Here is a 21,416-nt window from a genome sequence, read left to right on the forward strand (position 1 = left end):
CTTTGGAAAGGAAGAATAAGTACAAGTAATAATATAGATTTATAAGCTATTCAGGGTCTGTAGTCTAGTCTGTATATTGCTCACAAATCTTTCTGTTCTGCTACTCACTCATTCTGACATCCACTGCTCAGGAAGGGGTGTATCCGAGGTAAGCACTGAGCCCGCCCTCACTCACAATTCATTCACTTCCTCCCTGAGTCTGCTGTGCTGGGTACCTTCATCCAATCACTGCAGGCTGCTCTGTAACCCCCCCTCCTCTGTTTTCATGCTGCAGTCTGATAGGACAGGAGTGAACACCGAACAGTGCTAGTCCCGCCCCCACTGCAGCTGGACAGGATTATGTTCTAGATGGTATGGGGACCCCTAGTGGTCTTTTTTTTTTTTTTTTTTTTTTTTTTTATAAGCCATCATTTCTATAAAAAGTAAATATATTAGAAAAGTAAATTTTTTCTCAAGATGTACAACATATGTAATTTCAAGTGAAGCCGACTCGAGTATAAGCCGAGACCCATAATTTCAACCCAAAATCCCAGGAAAAGTTATTGACTCGAGTATAAGCCTAGGGTGGGAAATACATCATCCCCCCCTGTCATCATCCAGACCCCCGTCATTAACATCCTAATCATCATCACCGCCTGTCATCATCCAAACCCTCATCATCATCACCTGTCATCATCCCCTTGTCATCATCACACCCCCCTTCATCATCCCCACCCCCCTTCATAATCCCCTTGTCATAATCCCCACCCCCTTCATCATCCCCTTGTAATCATCCCACACCCCCCCCTTCATCATCCCCTTGTAATCATCCCACACCCCCCCTTCATCATCCCACCCCCCCCTTCATCATCCTCATGTCATCATCCCACACCCCCCCTTCATCATCCCACACCCCCCCTTCATCATCCCCTTGTCATCATCCCACATACCCCCCTTCATCATCCCACACCCCCCCTTCATCATCCTCTTGTCATCATCCGCCCGCAGTGGTCTTCAACCTGCGGACCTCCAGAGGTTTCAAAACTACAACTCCCAGCAAGCCCGGGCAGCCATCGGCTGTCCGGGCTTGCTGAGAGTTGTAGTTTTGAAACCTCCGGAGGTCCACAGGTTGAAGACCACGGTGGCCTTCGACATCATCCAGCCCCCTCTCACCCCCTTTAGTTCTGTACAGTACTCACCTCCGCTCGGCGCTGGTCTGGTCCTGCAGGACTGTCCGGAGAGGAGGTGGTCCGGTGGGATAGTGGTTCCGGGCTGCTATCTTCACTGGGGGCGCATCTTCTCCGCGCTTCGGGCCCAGAATAGAGGCGTTGCCTGGACGATGACGCAGAAGTACGTTGGCAATGAACGTACCTCTGCGTCGTTGTCAAGGCAACGTGACTATTCTGAGGCCGGGCCCGAAGCGCTTAGAAGAGGCCTCCCCGGTGAAGATAGCAGCCCGGAACCACTATCCCACCGGACCACCTCCTCACCGGACAGCCCTGCAGCACCGGACCAGCGCCGAGCGGAGGCGAGTACTGTACAGAACTAAAGGGGGTGAGAGGGGGCTGGATGATGCCGAAGGCCGCAGTGGTCTTCAACCTGCGGACCTCCGGAGGTTTCAAAACTACAACTCCCAGCAAGCCCGGACAGCCGATGGCTGCCCGGGCTTGCTGGGAGTTGTAGTTTTGAAACCTCTGGAGGTCCGCAGGTTGAAGACCACTGTGGGTGGAGAGTTCACTCGAGTATAAGCCGAGGGGGGGTGTTTTCAGCACGAAAAATCGTGCTGAAAAACTCGGCTTATACTCGAGTATATATGGTAATTCACCGCGCCCCCGGGAAGCGGATGTAGTTCGCTCAGTCCTAGAACCACTTGTTCAGGTCAGAACCTCCTATGTCCCCGTCCGCACGCCCTGCCTCTGCACTTCTCTACAGTCCTTTCATTGTTTTATCCTTATAATAAGAAACCTCTGCATTTTCTCCCACAGGCCCACAAAATGACCATATTGTTCTCCTTAACATGACCGCAGCGACCTCAGCCCCTTCGCCTGATACTCACCTGGAAGCACTGAGCGGCGCTTAAAGGGGTACTCATCCATTATCCTTTGGAAAGGGGATAAGATGTCTAGGGGCGAAGATGTCTGATTGTGAGGGGGGGGGGGGGGGGATCCGCGCGATCTCTGCTGCGGCACCCCAGACATCCGATTCACGGAGCACTGGCGATGCGGGGCAGAGGCTCGCGACGTCACCTCGTTCGTGACACCACGGCCACGCCCCCTCAATGCAAGTCTATGGGAGGGGGCGTGACGTGTCGTCACGATTTGCATTGAGGGGGCGTGGACGTGGCGTCACGAACGAGGTGTGACCGTGATGTAACGAGCCTCCGGCGCTGAACCCGACGCTCTAAACGAACGCCGGCTGCAGCAGGGAGATCCTGGGGCCCCCCATGATCAGACATCTTATGGACGACCCTTTGGATAGGGGATAAGATGTATAGGGGCGGAGTAGCCCTTTAAATCCTCTGTGACTCACCGCCTGCTCTGAACGCCCTCACTCATAAATGGTCGAGTGTACGAGAATGCACAAGGCCTCCCCCGAAAGATTTCTGATTCACCAAAATGTAGATATTTCAGGATCCTTAGAGGAGATGCTCACAGCCCCAGACTAGGAGTTCTATGACTTTATAATGTATTGTATATAAGGACTGGGCGATATACCGGTTCATACCGAATACCGAATTTTTTGAGCTGCACGATATGAATTTTCCCCCATACCGCAATACCGGTTGGGCCCCTCCCCCTCGAATGTATTATCAGCCCAGCACTGTCCCCACATCGGGGAACTAATCCTATGTTACCCGCCAGCACTGTTCTACCCCCCCCCCAATTAATTATCAGCCCAGCGCGGTACTACTCACATATGTCAAGCACTGCCCTCCTCCTCTTTGGGGGCCGCCGGGCGCTGGAAGTCTATACTGTACGCCAGTGGTCTCCAACCTGCAGACCTCCAGATGTTACAAAACTACAACTCCCAGCATGCCCGAACAGCCAATGGCTGTATGGGCATGCTGGGAGTTGTAGTTTTGCAACAGCCTGAGGTCTGCAGGTTGGAGACCATTGCTGTACGCTGTATCCCTATGCCCGGGCTGCAAAAGATACAGAAAATAAACTGTAATTTACCTACGTCGGCCTCACGCTGGGGACGGGAACTTCGGACAGCCGTCAGCCTATCACCGGCCGGAGCGATGTCCCGCCCCTTCTTACAGTGCGCTCAGCCTATCACTGGCCGGGGCGGGACATCGCTCCGGCCGGTGATCGGCTGACGGCTGTCTGAAGTTCCAGTCCCCAGCGTGCGGCCGACGTAGGTAAATTAAAGTTTATTTTCCGTATCTTTTGCAGCCCGGGCATAGGGATACAGCGTACAGCAATGGTCTCAAACCTGCGGACCTCCAGCTGTTGCAAAACTACAACTCCCAGCATGCCCGGACAGCCTTTGGCTGTCCGGGCATGCTGGGAGTTGTAGTTTTGCAACAACTGGTGGTCCGCAGGTTGGAGACCACTGGCGTACAGTATAGAGTTCCATCGCCGGCGGCCCCCAACAAAGAGGAGGAGGGCAGTGCTTGAAGGTGACATCTGTGAGTTGTACCCCGCAGGGCTGATCATTAATTGGGGAGAACAGAACAGTGCTGGCGGGTCACATGATTTGGGGGGGGGATGCTGAACACCGCGCGCGGGTCACAAAATACCGTTATATACCGTGGAACCGCCGTAAGTTAAAAAAATACAGTGATACACATATTTGGTCATACCGCCCAGCCCTAGTGTATATTCTGCACTGTTGTCCACATCTCTGCTTCCTGACAGTGAATGAATATCTTTTGTTTATATTGGGAAAGCTGAAATGACACCTACACCGATCGGCCAGAACAATAAAACCGATGACTGCGTAATGTGGTGACGATGGCGCCCGTCCAGGGGGATAGATCAGGAGCAGGTGACCGGTCAGATGTAGTAAGCAGAAAAAAATGGTGACGTGTAAAGAAAGATTGTGACCAGGACAGAATAGTGATGTGTAGACTCCGGGGTCAGATGATCTCCAGAGCGCCGGACTAGTGGCGTGTTCCCGGTATGTAGTGATTAGTACTGACCGAAAATGTCCAAGGAAGGACGAATCGGGGAGAAGTTCATGGTGACAAAGTCATGGAAGCCGTCTGATCCGATCCCACAGAAGAACTGCTGAAAAACCTCCTGCTGGCTATGATAGTAAGGAGTCCGATCACACAGGACATCACAGCTGCTGTATATAGGGGCCTCACAGACCAGTCCCAGCCCATGTAACCACTGTCCACCCCCAAAAGAGTCTACAACTGGAGCTATAGAAGGAGTCCTGATGGAAGACTGGGAGCATGTTGTCACCTTACTGGGGAGGAGATGGCATCGGGATGTATTATATCTAGATAGGTAAAAGTTCTCATTCGCTGACAGCAAGCAGAGATCTTTTAAATTAAATCCAACTGTAGCACTTTTGTGATCCAGTAATTGCTCTTTATTCACATGAGAGTCTGAATAACTCCCTTTATTCTCCTGCAGATGATCGCACCACCCTGTATCCATGGCCCCCCTGGGACCCCCATAACTCTCTCTTCGCAGTAAATGTCGCACTTAGCACCAGATTGACGGCCGCTGCCGGATCTGCACTGACTGAACTTTTCGCTCCTCACCTGGCGGCTGATAACGCCCGTCTCCTCACTTGGCACCAGAGATAACACTCGTAAATATGTTTCATGGTTTTATACCATCAGATTTACGACATCTTTCGGGGGTCAGAGTAAAATCCTGGATAGGAGAATCGCTGCGGTTATAGGGAGATTACGTTCTGCTTTTACTTTTTCCGGACTATCGGTTACCCGTAGGGTCGCCACCTTTCTTGCAAAAAAAAAAAAAATACCGGCCATGCTAATTTGCACAATTAATTATATATGCGTGACATCACGGGATACACACATGCACGTGAAATTGTGTCCTATTCTGACCCCTATAACTTTTTTATTTCCCCTTATACGCGGCCTGTATGAGGCTCATTTTTGGGCTTCTAGTTTTTAACAGAACCATTTTTGTTTCCATGTGATTTTTTTTAATCACTTTTACTAACTACAACTCCCAGCATGCCCTGATACAGCCTGTGGCTCAGCAGCTGCCCCAAAAGAAAACTACAACTCCCAGCATGTTTGGACTATATAGTAGTATATAGTATAGGTCAGTGTTTCCCAACCAGGGGTACCTCCAGCTGTTGCAAATCTACAACTCCAAGCATGCCCGGACAGCCTTGGCTGTCCGGGCATGCTGGGAGTTGTAGTTTTGCAACAGCTGGAGGCACCCCTTGTTGGTAAACACTTGTATAGGTTATGGTGCAACATTCTGGGAGTTGGAGGATCGGTTGGATAAATACCAGACATTGCATTGCCGGTATTCTTAAAAGGGGTACTCCGGTGGAAATTTTAATTTTAATTTTTTTTATCAACTGGTGCCAGAAAATGTAACACATTTGTAAATTACTTCTATTAAAAAATATTAATCCTTCCAGTACTTATTAGCTGCTGAATACTACATAGGAAAATGCTTTTCTTTTTGGAACACTGATGACATCACGAGCACGGTGCTCTCTGCTGACATCTCTGTCCATTTTAGGAATTGTCCAGAGTAGGAGACAAATCCCCATAGCAAACATATGCTGCTCTGGACAATTCCTAAAATGGACAGAGATGTCAGCAGAGAGCACTGTGCTCGTAATGTCAGCAGAGAGCACTGTGTTCCAAAAAGAAAATAATTTCCTCTGTAGTATTCAGCAGCTAATAAGTACTGTAAGGATTAAGATTTATTAATTAAAGTAATTTAGAAATCTGTTTAACTTTCTGGCAGCAGTTGATTTAAAAAAAAAATTTTAAAAATCCACCGGAGTACCCCTTTAAGAAATCTTTATCCTTCCAGTACTTATTGGCAGCTATATGCTACAGAGGAAATTGTTTTCTTTTTTTAAATTTCTTTTTTGTCATGTCCACCGAGCTCTCTGCTGACACCTGATGTCCGTATCAGGAACTGTCCAGAGCAGGAGAAAATCCCCATAGCAAACATATGCTGCTCTGGACAGTTCCTAAAATGGACACAGGTGTCAGCAGAGAGCACTGTGGACAAGACAAAAAAGAAATTCAAAAAGTAAGGAATTTCCTCTGTAGCATACAGCAGCTAATAAGTACTGGAAGGATAAAGATGTTTTAATAGAATTCATTTACAAATCTGTTTAACTTTCTGGCACCAGTTAATTTACAAAAAAAAAAAAAAAAAGAATATTTTTCCAAGGGAGTACCCCTTTAATATAAAAATACCGGCTGTGGCGGGGAAATACCGGCCAGGTGTTAACCCTAGTTGGCGGAAGTTCGGATTGTTTCTATCTTTGTAAACCAGAATTGCGCAGTGTCTTCTCTACAATCCTATGTGAGGAGTCTCCTCCGCCCCGTTACCTGTACAGAGACTTATCCCAGGTTAGATTTCCTTTTCCCCGTCCAGATTCCTCTTTTGCGCTCAGATATCGGTCCTCCGCTCCGGTTGGTTTTGGCGCATTCTTTTTCTGTTCATACTCTCCTTCCAAAATAAGCAGGTGCAGGGAATTGTGTTGGACGCCGTCCCCCCCATGACCTCACCGCCCGGCGCACTTACGAGGACCGATCTCATTGATGTTTTTTTTATCCCAGTCAAAAAGAACGATTCACAAAACAAATGGCTGAAAAAGCGAAGAATCGCGTCCACTAAACTGTCCCTGAAGACGCCGCCGGAGCGATGGTTCTCATTGCGAGAGCAGATGCTTTGGATGCGCGAGCGCTGCGGTAATCTCTCCCACCGTTCCGATGACACAGATATTGGCCGGAGTGCGCTGGGGACGGCAGATGTGCCGCAGTCTGGGATGAGAAGAGTAGGAGCGGATCAGGTGTCAGGACTAGAGGAGCCCCCCCCCCCCCCTCCACAATGGCGGTGGTCCCGGGACATCAGACATAGAATCTGCCTCCTGTCACTGTTCATCTGTCCCTGGAAAAGCTGGACCACCAATATGGCTGCCATTATATCCCTCACATTGGAAGCAGCTCAGCTTTTCCCCTTATGTATCAGTGTGGAACAAGGCAGAGTTACCATTCACAGTTTAGAAAAGTTGGGTGACTGCCAATATGGCCCCATTGTTGCTCTCACATTAGCTGCGGTCCAGGTATCCTAGGCTTCTGAAGGGTTAGTATGGGGCGTCTGTAGATCAGATCAGAGATGCAGGATCGGCCTTTGGGGTGCGAGCTGTAAACAGGGTGGAGAGAAAGAGCCGAGGGGAGGGGGGTCATTTGTATTAGTTTTTTTTTCTTTCACTTTTTTAAAGCATATTGAACAGGGAGGGGGCTACGTACTGGGGAAATACTACATGCGGGGGGGGGGGGGGGGACTTCCTACAGGGGGATAATATCTGTAGGGGGAACAACTTTATTGAGGAAAACTACTGCAGAACTGTCTATAAACTGGGGCAACCTAATGAGAGTGTGGGGGGACTTATGGGACATTATACAGTATTGGGGGGACTTATAGGACGTTATACAGTATTGGGGGGACTTATAGGACGTTATACAGTATTGGGGGGACTTATAGGACGTTATACAGTATTGGGGGGACTTATAGGACGTTATACAGTATTGGGGGGACTTATAGGACGTTATACAGTATTGGGGGGACTTATAGGACGTTATACAGTATTGGGGGGACTTATAGGACGTTATACAGTATTGGGGGGACTTATAGGACGTTATACAGTATTGGGGGGACTTATAGGACGTTATACAGTATTGGGGGGACTTATAGGACGTTATACAGTATTGGGGGCACTTATAGGACGTTATACAGTATTGGGGGGACTTATAGGACGTTATACAGTATTGGGGGGACTTATAGGACGTTATACAGTATTGGGGGGACTTATAGGACGTTATACAGTATTGGGGGGACTTATAGGACGTTATACAGTATTGGGGGGACTTATAGGACGTTATACAGTATTGGGGGCACTTATAGGACGTTATACAGTATTGGGGGGACTTATAGGACGTTATACAGTATTGGGGGGACTTATAGGACGTTATACAGTATTGGGGGGACTTATAGGACGTTATACAGTATTGGGGGGACTTATAGGACGTTATACAGTATTGGGGGGACTTATAGGACGTTATACAGTATTGGGGGGACTTATAGGATGTTATACAGTATTGGGGGCACTTATGGGACATTATACAGTATTGGGGGGACTTATAGGACGTTATACAGTATTGGGGGGACTTATAGGACGTTATACAGTATTGGGGGGACTTATAGGACGTTATACAGTATTGGGGGCACTTATAGGACGTTATACAGTATTGGGGGGACTTATAGGACGTTATACAGTATTGGGGGGACTTATAGGACATTATACAGTATTGGGGGGACTTATAGGACGTTATACAGTATTGGGGGGACTTATAGGACGTTATACAGTATTGGGGGGACTTATAGGACGTTATACAGTATTGGGGGCACTTATAGGACGTTATACAGTATTGGGGGGACTTATAGGACGTTATACAGTATTGGGGGGACTTATAGGACGTTATACAGTATTGGGGGGACTTATAGGACGTTATACAGTATTGGGGGGACTTATAGGACGTTATACAGTATTGGGGGGACTTATAGGACGTTATACAGTATTGGGGGGACTTATAGGACGTTATACAGTATTGGGGGGACTTATAGGACGTTATACAGTATTGGGGGGACTCATAGGACGTTATACAGTATTGGGGGGACTTATAGGACGTTATACAGTATTGGGGGCACTTATAGGACGTTATACAGTATTGGGGGGACTTATAGGACGTTATACAGTATTGGGGGGACTTATAGGACGTTATACAGTATTGGGGGGACTTATAGGACGTTATACAGTATTGGGGGGACTTATAGGATGTTATACAGTATTGGGGGCACTTATGGGACATTATACAGTATTGGGGGGACTTATAGGACGTTATACAGTATTGGGGGGACTTATAGGATGTTATACAGTATTGGGGGGACTTATAGGACGTTATACAGTATTGGGGGGACTTATAGGACGTTATACAGTATTGGGGGGACTTATGGGACATTATACAGTATTGGGGGGACTTATGGGACATTATACAGTATTTGGGGCACTTATGGGACATTATACAGTATTGGGGGCACTTATGGGACATTATACAGTATTGGGGACACTTATGAGACATTACACAGTATTGGGGACACTTATGGGACATTATACAGTATTGTGGACACTTATGGGACATTATACTGTGTTGGGGGCTCTTATGGGACATTGTACAGTGTTGGGGACACTTATGGGACATTATACAGTATTGGGGGCACTTATGGGACATTATACAATATCGGGGGCACTTATGGGACATTATACAGTATTGGGGACACTTATGGGACATTATACAATATTGGGGGCACTTATGGGACATTATACAGTATTGGGGGCACTTATGGGACATTATACAGTATTGGGGACACTTATGGGACATTACACAGTATTGGGGACACTTATGGGACATTATACAGTATTGGGGGCACTTATGGGACATTATACAGTATTGGGGACACTTATGGGACATTATACTGTGTTTGGGGGCACTTATAGGACATTATACTGTGTTTGGGGGCACTTATAGGGCATTATACTGTGTTTGGGGACACTTATGGGACATTATACTGTGTTTGGGGGCACTTATAGGGCATTATACTGTGTTTGGGGGCACCGTAGGGTTCTGCTTCTCTAATAGAAGGACCTTAGCCCACGACCCCACTAAGGCAGACATGTCCTCTTAGGGGACGCCTCCTTTACTATCCCCATTGGATCTTAGCTCTGACGTCTCCAACCTGTGGCCCCGGGGGGCGCTCTACACATCTATAAATTCCTTCACTAGTAAACACAAATTATACGGCTAAAAACTCCAGCACGGCCCCGGCCAACACTAAAAATAAGAAATCCAGAACTGGACCGGAGGCCAAGATGTGCGTTAACCCTTTCAGAGCTGTGCAGCGGACAGAGTGTGCAAGATTGTTATCTCCTGGGGCAGAAAGGTTCAGAATTCATTCATGTGGGAGGAAAAGACGTCTTCACCACAGGGAAAGGGATTGTTACCTCCCCTGCATGTGTGTAATACAGGTCACAGGTCATCATTACAATCGATATTCTACCTATAGCGGGGGGGGGGGGGGGGGATATGTAGGATGTGTCTTTTGTGACTCCCCCCCCCCCCCCCCCCCCCAACCATGTGATGCGTCTTGTGTGATTTTTCCCCATCGTGAGATGCGTCTTGTGTGACTCCTCGGCAATGAGACCTTTTTGTAGCCATCAGTTGGGACTGAACCGGCTGATATATTTCAGTTATTGTCTTGGCTTTCCAGGCCTTTTTGCACCTTCCTTTCTTCATGTGTTCAATACTTTTTCCCTTTGTCTTTTCACATTATTACACATCATTTCTGAGCCGTTTTGTTTTCTTTGTATGTGTGAATTACTTGGGTTTTTACCAACATCTGGTGAAAATGTCATGTCAATAGCAGCGGGAATTATATTTAGTGAGAAAAATGGTAACGTGTTCACCCACTATGTGTATGTATGTATTTGTGTGTGTGTGTGTGTGTGTAGATAGATAGATAGATAGATAGATAGATACATATATATCTATCAGGGTTGTGGAAATTTAAAGTGTACCCGTAAGATCCAACAACAAAAAAATGTTTTTTTAAATATATCACTCAGTACCTAATCCTGACCATGTACATCTAATTTTTATGTGTCTAGCACCTTTTATTTATTTTTTTATTACACTTTTAATTTAGCTCACTAGTCTGAATTCCTCTCAAAGGGAGGGGGTGTGGCCTCACTGCAGGTCTCCGCCCCCTCCCTCAGTATGCTGCCTGCTCACATCTCCCCTAGCATTAGCAAAACTACAACTCCCAACTCCGATCTAAAGGGTTAATAGCCAGCCATGGCGATCGCCGCATGCTAGCTATTAGCGGCGGCCCCTGGCTACTGAGAACAGCCGGGGGCTGCAGGGCAGGAGTTGGAAGCCCGCTCCATACAGACTTCTGAGCGCTGCCGTGCTTGTCAGGTCCGACCCTGCTTGCCCGAAGCCAGGCTAAGGGCTGGAAAAATTCACCTGCCTGGCACCGAGAAATGCGCGTCGGGCGATGTGTGTGTGTGTGTGTGTGTGTGTGTGTATATAATATAACCAAAGGATAAATTGGCCAGCACCATTGATCCAAACTATTGTAAAAACCTGGCTTGCAGGTGCAAGCTGCTGGGCTAAATATACAGCAACAGGAGAATACAGCAGCACACTGCTAGCACAAAGATATAGATGAAACATGAGTATATAGATACAACATGAGTATATAGATAGAACATGAAAAGCTATACAGCTGTAATGCAATAAATGAAGATATGAAACTATGAAAATATGAGCTACTTAGCTTGCAAATTTGGCGCCAAATAGTGTGGACCGTCCCACCACGGTAAGGTGACCTCATTCTGGGACGGACCCTACACTGTGAATATGCCTCTGTGTGAACAGTACAACAGGCATTGCAAGGTCTGAAACATCCAAGGCACCTTATATACACCTAATAGAGTATTTTCATAGTTTCATATCTTCATTTATTGCATTACAGCTGTATAGCTTTTCATGTTCTATCTATATACTCATGTTTCATCTATATACTCATGTTTCATCTATATCTTTGTGCTAGCAGTGTGCTGCTGTATTCTCCTGTTGCTGTATATTTAGCCCAGCAGCTTGCACCTGCAAGCTAGGTTTTTACGATAGTTTGGATCAATAGTACTGGCCAATTTATCCTTTGGTTGTATTACACATACGGGGGAGTGGCTACCTCCATGTTGGCTCCTGCACCCCACCCACCTCTATTAGGTGTATATAAGGTGCCTTGGATGTTTCAGACCTTGCAATTCCTGTTGTACTGTTCACACAGAGGCATATTCACAGTGTAGGGTCCGTCCCAGAATGAGGTTATCTTACCGTGGTGGGACGGTCCACGCTATTTGGCGCCAAATTTGCAAGCTAAGTACCTCATATTTTCATAGTTTCATATCTTCATTTATTGCATTACAGCTGTATAGCTTTTCATGTTCTATCTATATACTCATGTTTCATCTATGTCTTTGTGCTAGCAGTGTGCTGCTGTATTCTCCTGTTGCTGTATATATATATATATATATATATATATATATCTATCTAGCAACAGAAGAGTACAGCAGCACACTGCTAGAACAAGGATATAGGTAAAACATGAAAAGCTATACAGCTATAATGCAAAAAATATGAAATATTGAAAATATGAAATAGTGAGTTTGCAATTTGCAAATAGATTGGACCATCCCACCACGATAAGGTGACCTCATTGGGACGGACCCTACGCTATGAATATGCCTCCAAGACACCTTATATACACCTGATAGAGGTGGGTGGGGTGCAAGAGCCAACATGGAGGCAGTCACTCCCCCGTATGTATAATACAAACAAGGATAGGTTAGCCAGCACTATTGATACCAAACTATTATATGGACCTGGCATACAGGTGCACGCTGCTAGGCTAGGTATACAGCAACAGAAGAATACAGCAGCACACTGCTAGCACAAAGATACAGGTAAAACATGGAAAGCTATACAGCTATAATGCAAAAAATGAAAATATGAAATAGTGAGGTACTTAGCTTGCAATTTGGTGGCCAAATAGCTTCGACCATCCCACCACGATAAGGTGACCTCATTGGGACGGACAATAGTTTGGTATCAATAGTGCTGGCTAACCTATCCTTGTTTGTATTACACATACGGGGGAGTGGCTACCTCCATGTTGGCTCTTGCACCCCACCCACCTCTGTCAGGTGTATATAAGGTGTTGGATGTTGCAGACCTTACAATGCCTGCTAAACTGATCACACAGAGGCATATTCATAGGTCCGTCCCAATGAGGTCACCTTATCGTGGTGAGATGGTCCAAGCTATTTGGCCGCCAAATTGCAAGCTAAGTACCTCATTATTTCATATTTTCATTTTTTGCATTATAGCTGTATGGCTTTTCATGTTTTACCTATATCTTTGTGCTAGCAGTGTGCTGCTGTACTCTTCTGTTGCTATCTATATATATATATATATGTATGTATATATATATATATATATATATATATATATATGTATATATGTATAGTTCATCAAAATCAATGCAGCACTACTTAACCAGTGGTGCCAGCGCCCCGACAAGATCATGGTCCAACCAATAGAAGAAAATGGCGCAGTACTCCAAGATATGTAGAAAAAACTTGTATTTATTCCATCATGTCCCAAAGAAAACAAGCTTGTTTTCTTTGGGACACGATGGAATAAATACACAGTTTTTTCTACATATCTTGGAGTACTGCGCCATTTTCTTATATATATATATATATATAATATATATATATAATATATATATATGAGTCTTTAACAGTCAATTATTTTCAGTTTTTGCGCTGACGTGGGTCAACTTTATGAAATGGCAAAGGTCATTGAGCAGTACACGACAAGGCTGTAATTTGCAAAATCCTTTTTTCTTTTTTTTAAAGCCTACACCATTTACCACACAAGACCACAACACTTTTTATTTTAATAGTTTGGACGTTTTTGCACGCGGTGATACCAAATATGTTTTATTTATTAACTTATTTGTTTTACTTTTTTTTTATTTGTAAAATGGGAAAAGAGGGTAACATATATATATATATATATATATATATATATATATATATATATATATATTTTTTTTTAAGGGGGGGGGGGCGGGGCGCTTATTCACCACATTTATTAAAACTAGGGCATGCTGGTAGTTGTAGTTGTATACCATATAGGACAGCAAGCCCCAACCTGTGGCTCTCCAGCTGTTGCAAAACCACAACTCCCAGCATGCCCGGGCAGCCATTGGCTGTCCGGGCATGCTGGGAGTTGTAGTTTTGCAACAGCTGGAGACGCCCTGGTTGGGAAACACTGCTCTGAATTAATGTTCTCCAACCTGTGGCTCTCCAGCTGTTGCAAAACAACAACTCCCAGCATACCCGGTCAGCCGTTAGCTGAAGAACATTACTTTCCAACAGGGGTGCCTCCATCTGTTGCAAAACTACAACCACTATCTGGGCATGCTGGGAGTTGTAGTTTTGCAACAGCAATGTCATCTGGGCCTTTTATGTGAGCCTTGCGCGTGCCACGTGACCTGCACCACGTCCATCCCAGAGAACAAACAGTGCCATGCGGTCTGTGATGTAGATCCTGTTTGTCCGCAGATACTGAGCGCAGAACGTGTGATCTCTGGCACCGCAGGGCAGCACTCCTCTCATATTTGTTTAGGTGTGGTGGCTGAGCCGGGCGGGTCTGGTAAAAGCTTCTGTGGCTTTGACTTGTATCCATCACTCCGAGCCGCTGCCAAGATCCTCACCAGGCCGACACCGAGCTCCGCGCCTCCACATCAGCCCTATGATTACACCGCCACTCACTCTCTCCAGATCATACGGGAACACTGAGGAGAGAGCTAGATCCTAAATACCAACATACTTGTATATAGGAGCAGTATTATAGTAGTTATATTCTTGTATATAGGAGCCAGTATTATAGTAGTTATATTCTTGTATATAGGAGCCAGTATTATAGTAGTTATATTCTTGTATATAGGAGGCAGTATTATAGTAGTTATATTCTTGTATATAGGAGAAGTATTATAGTAGTTATATTCTTGTATATAGGAGCAGTATTATAGTAATTATATTCTTGTATATAGGGGCAGTATTATAGTAGTTATATTCTTGTATATAGGGGCAGTATTATAGTAGTTATATTCTTGTATATAGGAGACAGTATTATAGTAGTTATATTCATGTATATAGGAGACAGTATTATAGTAGTTATATTCTTGTATATAAGGGCAGTATTATAGTAATTATATTGTTGTATATAGGGGCAGTATTATAGTAGTTATATTGTTGTATATAGGAGCAGTATTATAGTAATTATATTCTTGTAAATAGGAGGCAGTATTATAGTAGATATATTCTTATATATAGGAGCAGTATTATAGTAGTTATATTCTTGTATATAGGAGTAGTATTATAGTAGTTATATTCTTGTAAATAGGAGGCAGTATTATAGTAGATATATTCATGTATATAGGAGCAGTATTATAGTAGTTATATTATTGTATATAGGAGCAGTATTATAGTAGTTATATTCTTGTATATAGGAGCAGTATTATAGTAATTATATTCTTGTATATAGGAGCAGTATTATAGTAGTTATATTCTTGTATATAGGAGAAGTATTATAGTAGTTATATTCTTGTATATAGGAGACAGTATTATAGTAGTTATATTCATGTATATAGGAGACAGTATTATAGTAGTTATATTCTTGTATATAGGAGCAGTATTATAGTAATTATATTCTTGTATATAGGAGGCAGTATTATAGTAGTTATATTCTTGTATATAGGAGCAGTATTATAGTAGTTATATTCTTGTATATAGGAGGCAGTATTATAGTAGTTATATTCTTGTATATAGGAGTAGTATTATAGTAGTTATATTCTTGTATATAGGAGCAGTATTATAGTAGTTATAGTCTTGTATATAGGAGCAGTATTATAGTAGTTATAGTCTTGTATATAGGAGCAGTATTATAGTAGTTATATTCTTGTATATAGGAGGAGTATTATAAGTAGTTATATTCTTGTATATAGGAGGAGTATTATAGTAGTTATATTCTTGTATATAGGAGCAGTATTATAGTAGTTATATTCTTGTATATAGGAGCAGTATTATAGTAGTTATGTTCTTGTATATAGGAGACAGTATTATAGTAGTTATATTCTTGTATATAGGAGCAGTATTATAGTAGTTATGTTCTTGTATATAGGAGCAGTATTATAGTAGTTATATTCTTGTATATAGGAGACAGTATTATAGTAGTTATATTCTTGTATATAGGAGCAGTATTATAGTAGTTATGTTCTTGTATATAGGAGCAGTATTATAGTAGTTATGTTCTTGTATATAGGGGCAGTATTATAGTAGTTATGTTCTTGTATATAGGGGCAGTATTATAGTAGTTATATTCTTGTATATAGGAGCAGTATTATAGTAGTTATATTCTTGTATATAGGAGCAGTATTATAGTAGTTATATTCTTGTATATAGGAGCAGTATTATAGTAGTTATATTCTTGTATATAGGAGCAGTATTATAGTAGTTATATTCTTGTATATAGGAGGCAGTATTATAGTAGATATATTCTTGTATATAGGGGCAGTATTATATTAGTTATATTCTTGTATATAGGAGCAGTATTATAGTAGTTATATTCTTGTATATAGGAGGTAGTATTATAGTAGTTATATTCTTGTATATAGGGGCAGTATTATAGTAGTTATATTCTTGTATATAGGAGCAGTATTATAGTAGTTATATTCTTGTATATAGGAGCAGTATTATAGTAGTTATATTTTTGTATATAGGAGCAGTATTATAGTAGATATATTCTTGTATATAGGAGCAGTATTATAGTAGTTATATTCTTGTATATAGGAGCAGTATTATAGTAGTTATATTCTTGTATATAGGAGCAGTATTATAGTAGTAATATTCTTGTATATATGAGTAGTATTATAGTAGTTATATTCTTGTATATAGGAGGCAGTATTATAGTAGTTATATTCTTGTATATAGGAGCAGTATTATAGTAGTTATATTCTTGTATATAGGAGGCAGTATTATAGTAGTTATATTCTTGTATATAGGAGGCAGTATTATAGTAGTTATATTCTTGCATATAGGAGCAGTATTATAGGAGTTATATTCTTGTATATAGGGGCAGTATTATAGTAGTAATATTCTTGTATATAGGAGCAGTATTATAGTAGTTATATTCTTGTATATAGGAGCAGTATTATAGTAGTTATATTCTTGTATATGGGGGCAGTATTATAGTAGTTATAGTCTTGTATATAGGAGCAGTATTATAGTAGTTATATTCTTGTATATAGGAGCAGCATTATAGTAGTTATATTCTTGTATATAGGAGCAGTATTATAGTAGTTATATTCTTGTATATAGGAGCAGTATTATAGTAGTTATATTCTTGCATATAGGAGCAGTATTATAGGAGTTATATTCTTGTATATAGGGGCAGTATTATAGTAGTAATATTCTTGTATATAGGAGCAGTATTATAGTCGGTATATTCTTGTATATAGGGACAGTATTATTTGGGTCTCTGGTTGGTTTTCAAGTACTAGTACGACCAGGCCTGGCTATAGTAATACAGTAATATACTAGTAATAGATAGTTCTATAGTAATACAGTAATATACTAGTAATATATAGTACTATAGTAATACAATCTGTATGTACTTGTTCATCTACATGTAACATGTAGAGATATTCATCGTCTTCCTATGTGTCTCACAGCAGGGGCGCATATGTCTCTTGGTCGCCAGGAAGCATTCGAAATTTTCAAGCGGGATCATCCGGACAGAGTCAGCATAGAAGACAACAAGGAATTGCTGAAACAGAGGTGGGCGCCATGGGCTGGTGGGGCTGTGAGATGGGGGGGGGGGGGGGGGGCTGGTCTATTCCCATTGGTGGGGTCAGAGGGAAAGTAGTTGGGCTGGAACATTACAATAAGGCTTGGTCCCCCCTTGTGCACTTAGAATATTTGTGTCATTGCGCTAATATCATAGGGAAAAAATAAGATGGTAAGACAAAGGTTCACATCATTTTTTATCTTTCACTGAAAGTTCTTCATATTCTGCACTCAAGGACGATGCTACTTGGTAAAACTAGATGGGACATGGAGAGCGCATGGTCACGTGTTACATCAGGCGTCATCCTGCGGTCACATCTAGATCTGCACAATGCTGGGGGGGATCCTGAGGACGTCTGAACTACAGATCTCTCAGCTGGTAGAAGAGTCTGTAAAATGATGTGATGCATTATGGGATATGAAATGTCATATTTTGTACGTACAAAAATGTGAGGTAGCAGTTTCCTTAAAAGAAAGATCAGTCGCTTCACTTTCAGTGTGTACAATCCCTTGTTCCTATGAGAGGTAAGCTACCACTAGCAGGGTATGACGGAGAAACAGAGGGGTCAGGGGGAGGGACAGAGGTCAGATGGGGGAGACGTAGTGGTCAGGGGGAGGGGACAGAGAAGTCTGGAGGAGGAGACTGAGGGGTCAGGGGGAAGGGACAGAGGTCGGGAGGAGGAGACGGAGGGGTCAGGGGAAGGGGACAGGTCGGGAGGAGGAGAGGGAGGGGTCAGTGGAAGGGGATGGAGGAGTCTGCAGGGAATATAGAAGGGGGGGGGCAGTCAAATCTGAAGGGAGGTCAGAGGAGTCTGGAGGGAGAACAGAGAATTCTGGTCGAAGGGACCAAGAGGTCGGGAGGGGACAGAGGAGTTTGGTCAAGTTGGGCAGAGGAGTTTTGTGGGAAAGAGAAAAGGGACAGAAGGGAGGACAGAGGAGTCTGGAGGGAGGACAGAGGAGTCTGGAGGGAGGACAGAGGAGTCTGGAGGGAGGACAGAGGATCCTGGAGGGAGGACAGAGGAGCCTGGAGGGAGGTCAGAGGAGCCTGGAGGGAGGTCAGAGGAGCCTGGAGGGAGGACAAGGGGTCAAGTTGGACACAGGAGTCAGGAGGAGAACAGAGGAGTCCTGAGGGAAGAGAGAAGGTTCTGGTGGAGACAGGTCTGGAGGAGAAGACAGAGGGGTTTGGAGGGAGAAGAGAATGATCTGGAGGACGACAGAGGAGTCTAGAAGTAAAAAGAGAAGGGTCCGGTGGAGACAGAGGGGTCTGGCAGCACATTGTGTCTCTATTGAAAACATATGCACGATCAGTTGAGCAAAGTGCTCATGTTTTAGATGAGTCAAGAAAATTTGCTGTCAAGGGAGGACAGACGAGTCTGAAGGAAGAGGACAGAGTGGTCTGGAGGGGACAGAGGAGTCTGAAGGAAGAGGACAGAGGGGTCTGGAGGGAGGAGAGAGGAGTCTGAAGGTAGAGGACAGAGGGGTCTGGAGGGAGGAGAGAGGAGTCTGAAGGAAGAGGACAGAGTGGTCTGGAGGGGACAGGAGTCTGAAGGTAGAGGACAGAGGGGTCTGGAGGGGACAGAGGAGTCTGAAGGAAGAGGACAGAGGGGTCTGGAGGGGGGACAGGAGTCTGAAGGAAGAGGACAGAGGGGTCTGGAGGGAGGAGAGAGGAGTCTGAAGGAAGAGGACAGAGTGGTCTGGAGGGGGGACAGACGAGTCTGAAGGAAGAGGACAGAGTGGTCTGGAGGGGGGACAGGAGTCTGAAGGAAGAGGACAGAGTGGTCTGGAGGGGGGACAGACGAGTCTGAAGGAAGAGGACAGAGTGGTCTGGAGGGGGGACAGGAGTCTGAAGGAAGAGGACAGAGGGGTCTGGAGGGGACAGAGGAGTCTGAAGGAAGAGGACAGAAGGGTCTGGAGGGAGGAGAGAGGAGTCTGAAGGGAGGTCAGAAGGGTCTGGAGGGGGGACAGAAGGGTCTGGAGGGGGGACAGAAGGGTCCTGAGGGGACAGAGGAGTCTGAGAGGGGGGGGTTAGGAGTCTGGAGAGGACAGAGGGGTCTAGAGGAGAACAGAAGAGTCTGGTGGTGAATTGTCTCCCTATTGAAAACATATGCATATGTCTCTTTGTGCCCACTGGGGCAGTACCCTGTGACCACTAGTATCAGGTCTTGTACCCCACACATCTGCGACTAGACGCTTCCTGTAGGCACTGTCAGGTTGTGGTCTCGGGTCATGACCTTCCCTCTGGTCCTGGATGGAAGTGATTAGAGGAAGCGTCTGGAGAGGGAATCTGCTGATGACTGGGCCATTCTTGTCTCTCCTGGTGGGACATGGAAGTCTGGGCTGAGCCGCAGGGCCCCGTGACTCATGGGAGCTGAATCACTAGAGGATTCCGGACCCCGGAGAGAAGCCGCAGGACGCTCTGCAGGGGGGTGAAGGCTGCATATTGTGGAGGTTACTCACCATTACTATACAATACTCTGCAAAACTGGTCTCCAAACTGTGAACCTCCAGATGTTGCAAAACTACAACTCCCAGCATGTCCGGACAGCAAACGGGAGTTGTAGTTTTGCAACAACTTGAGGTACACTGTTTTGTGTTCATAGGGATGCAGTGGTCACCAAAGCGCCATCTAGTGCATCAGTGACACCAAGTGCATGGTCAGTCTACAGGGTCCCTGCACAAAAGACTCAAATATCACTGCACAGCCTTCTCTTTTCTCCTGAAAATATATATATATATTTTTTTTATAGCAATTGGCTCCAGAAAGCTGAACAGATTTGTAAATTACTTCTATAAAAAAAATCTTAATCCTTCCAGTACTTATCAGCTGCTGAAGTTGAGTTGTTTTTTCTGTCTGACTACAGTGCTCTGTCTCAGGAACTGTCCAGAGCAGGAGAGCTTTGCTATGGCGATTTGCTCCTACTCTGGACAGTTCCTGAGATAGACAGACAGGTGTCAGCAGAGAGCACTGTGGTCAGACATAAAATAACAACTCAACTTCAGCAGCTGATAAGTACTGGAAGGATTAAGATTTTTTGTAATACAAGTAATTTCCAAATCTGTTTAGCGTTGTGGCACCAGTTTTCAATTAATTGAAAATTCTATTATATTATGATATTCTCACCAAGATCTCTGCTTGCTTTCTGTGGATAGAAACATTACTGAGTTTCAAGCTTGTTACAAGAAAGAATGCTGGATACATTGTCGGCAGAACATGCTGGTGCTAGGACCGCTCGAAAATGAGTCTCCGTAGACGCAATGAATTTCCGAGCGGAATCCGACGAAAGAACATACATGACTGTTCTTTCTGCGGATGCCAGAATCAGGATTTTTGCGGCAGATGTTTTCGCCATGTGCACAGTGCAGCAGAATCCCATTTGAAATCAATAGGACTCAGTGCTGCAGTGGAGTTTCCAAGAGGAATTCTGCACGGAAATTTTGTTGTGTGAACATAGCCTCATGGTAGGTTCAAAAGTACCTAATCCCTTGCAGCAGAAAATCTGCAGCAGATTTTGATACTATTAATTTCAGTGGTTCCGCGAAAAATCTGATTTTCGGTGGACCCATTGAAGTCAATGGAATAAAAATGCACAGCGGATTAGTTACGTGTGAAGCTACCCTAATGCAGTGTTTGCTAACCAATGTGTCTTCAGCTGTTGCCGTTGGCTGTCTGGGCAGCTGGAGGCACCCTGGTTGGGAATCACTGCTTTAGG

The 21,416-nt window shown here is 44.4% G+C and overlaps 1 protein-coding gene across 1 annotated transcript in view; it reads left to right on the forward strand.

Annotated features, from left to right (window-relative positions):
• Window positions 1-20,956, forward strand: part of LOC130361092 (kinesin-like protein KIF6) — a 110,718-nt gene extending 89,762 nt beyond the window's left edge. Inside the window, exons 14-15 of the mRNA XM_056563658.1 lie at window positions 17,592-17,714; window positions 20,832-20,956. Of these exons, the coding sequence (XP_056419633.1) occupies window positions 17,592-17,714; window positions 20,832-20,956 (248 nt within the window). The remainder of the gene's footprint in view (window positions 1-17,591; window positions 17,715-20,831) is intronic.
• Window positions 20,957-21,416: the final 460 nt, after the last annotated feature.

Source organism: Hyla sarda, chromosome 3, assembly GCF_029499605.1.
Source record: "Hyla sarda isolate aHylSar1 chromosome 3, aHylSar1.hap1, whole genome shotgun sequence".
Classification (NCBI taxonomy): Eukaryota; Metazoa; Chordata; class Amphibia; order Anura; family Hylidae; genus Hyla; species Hyla sarda.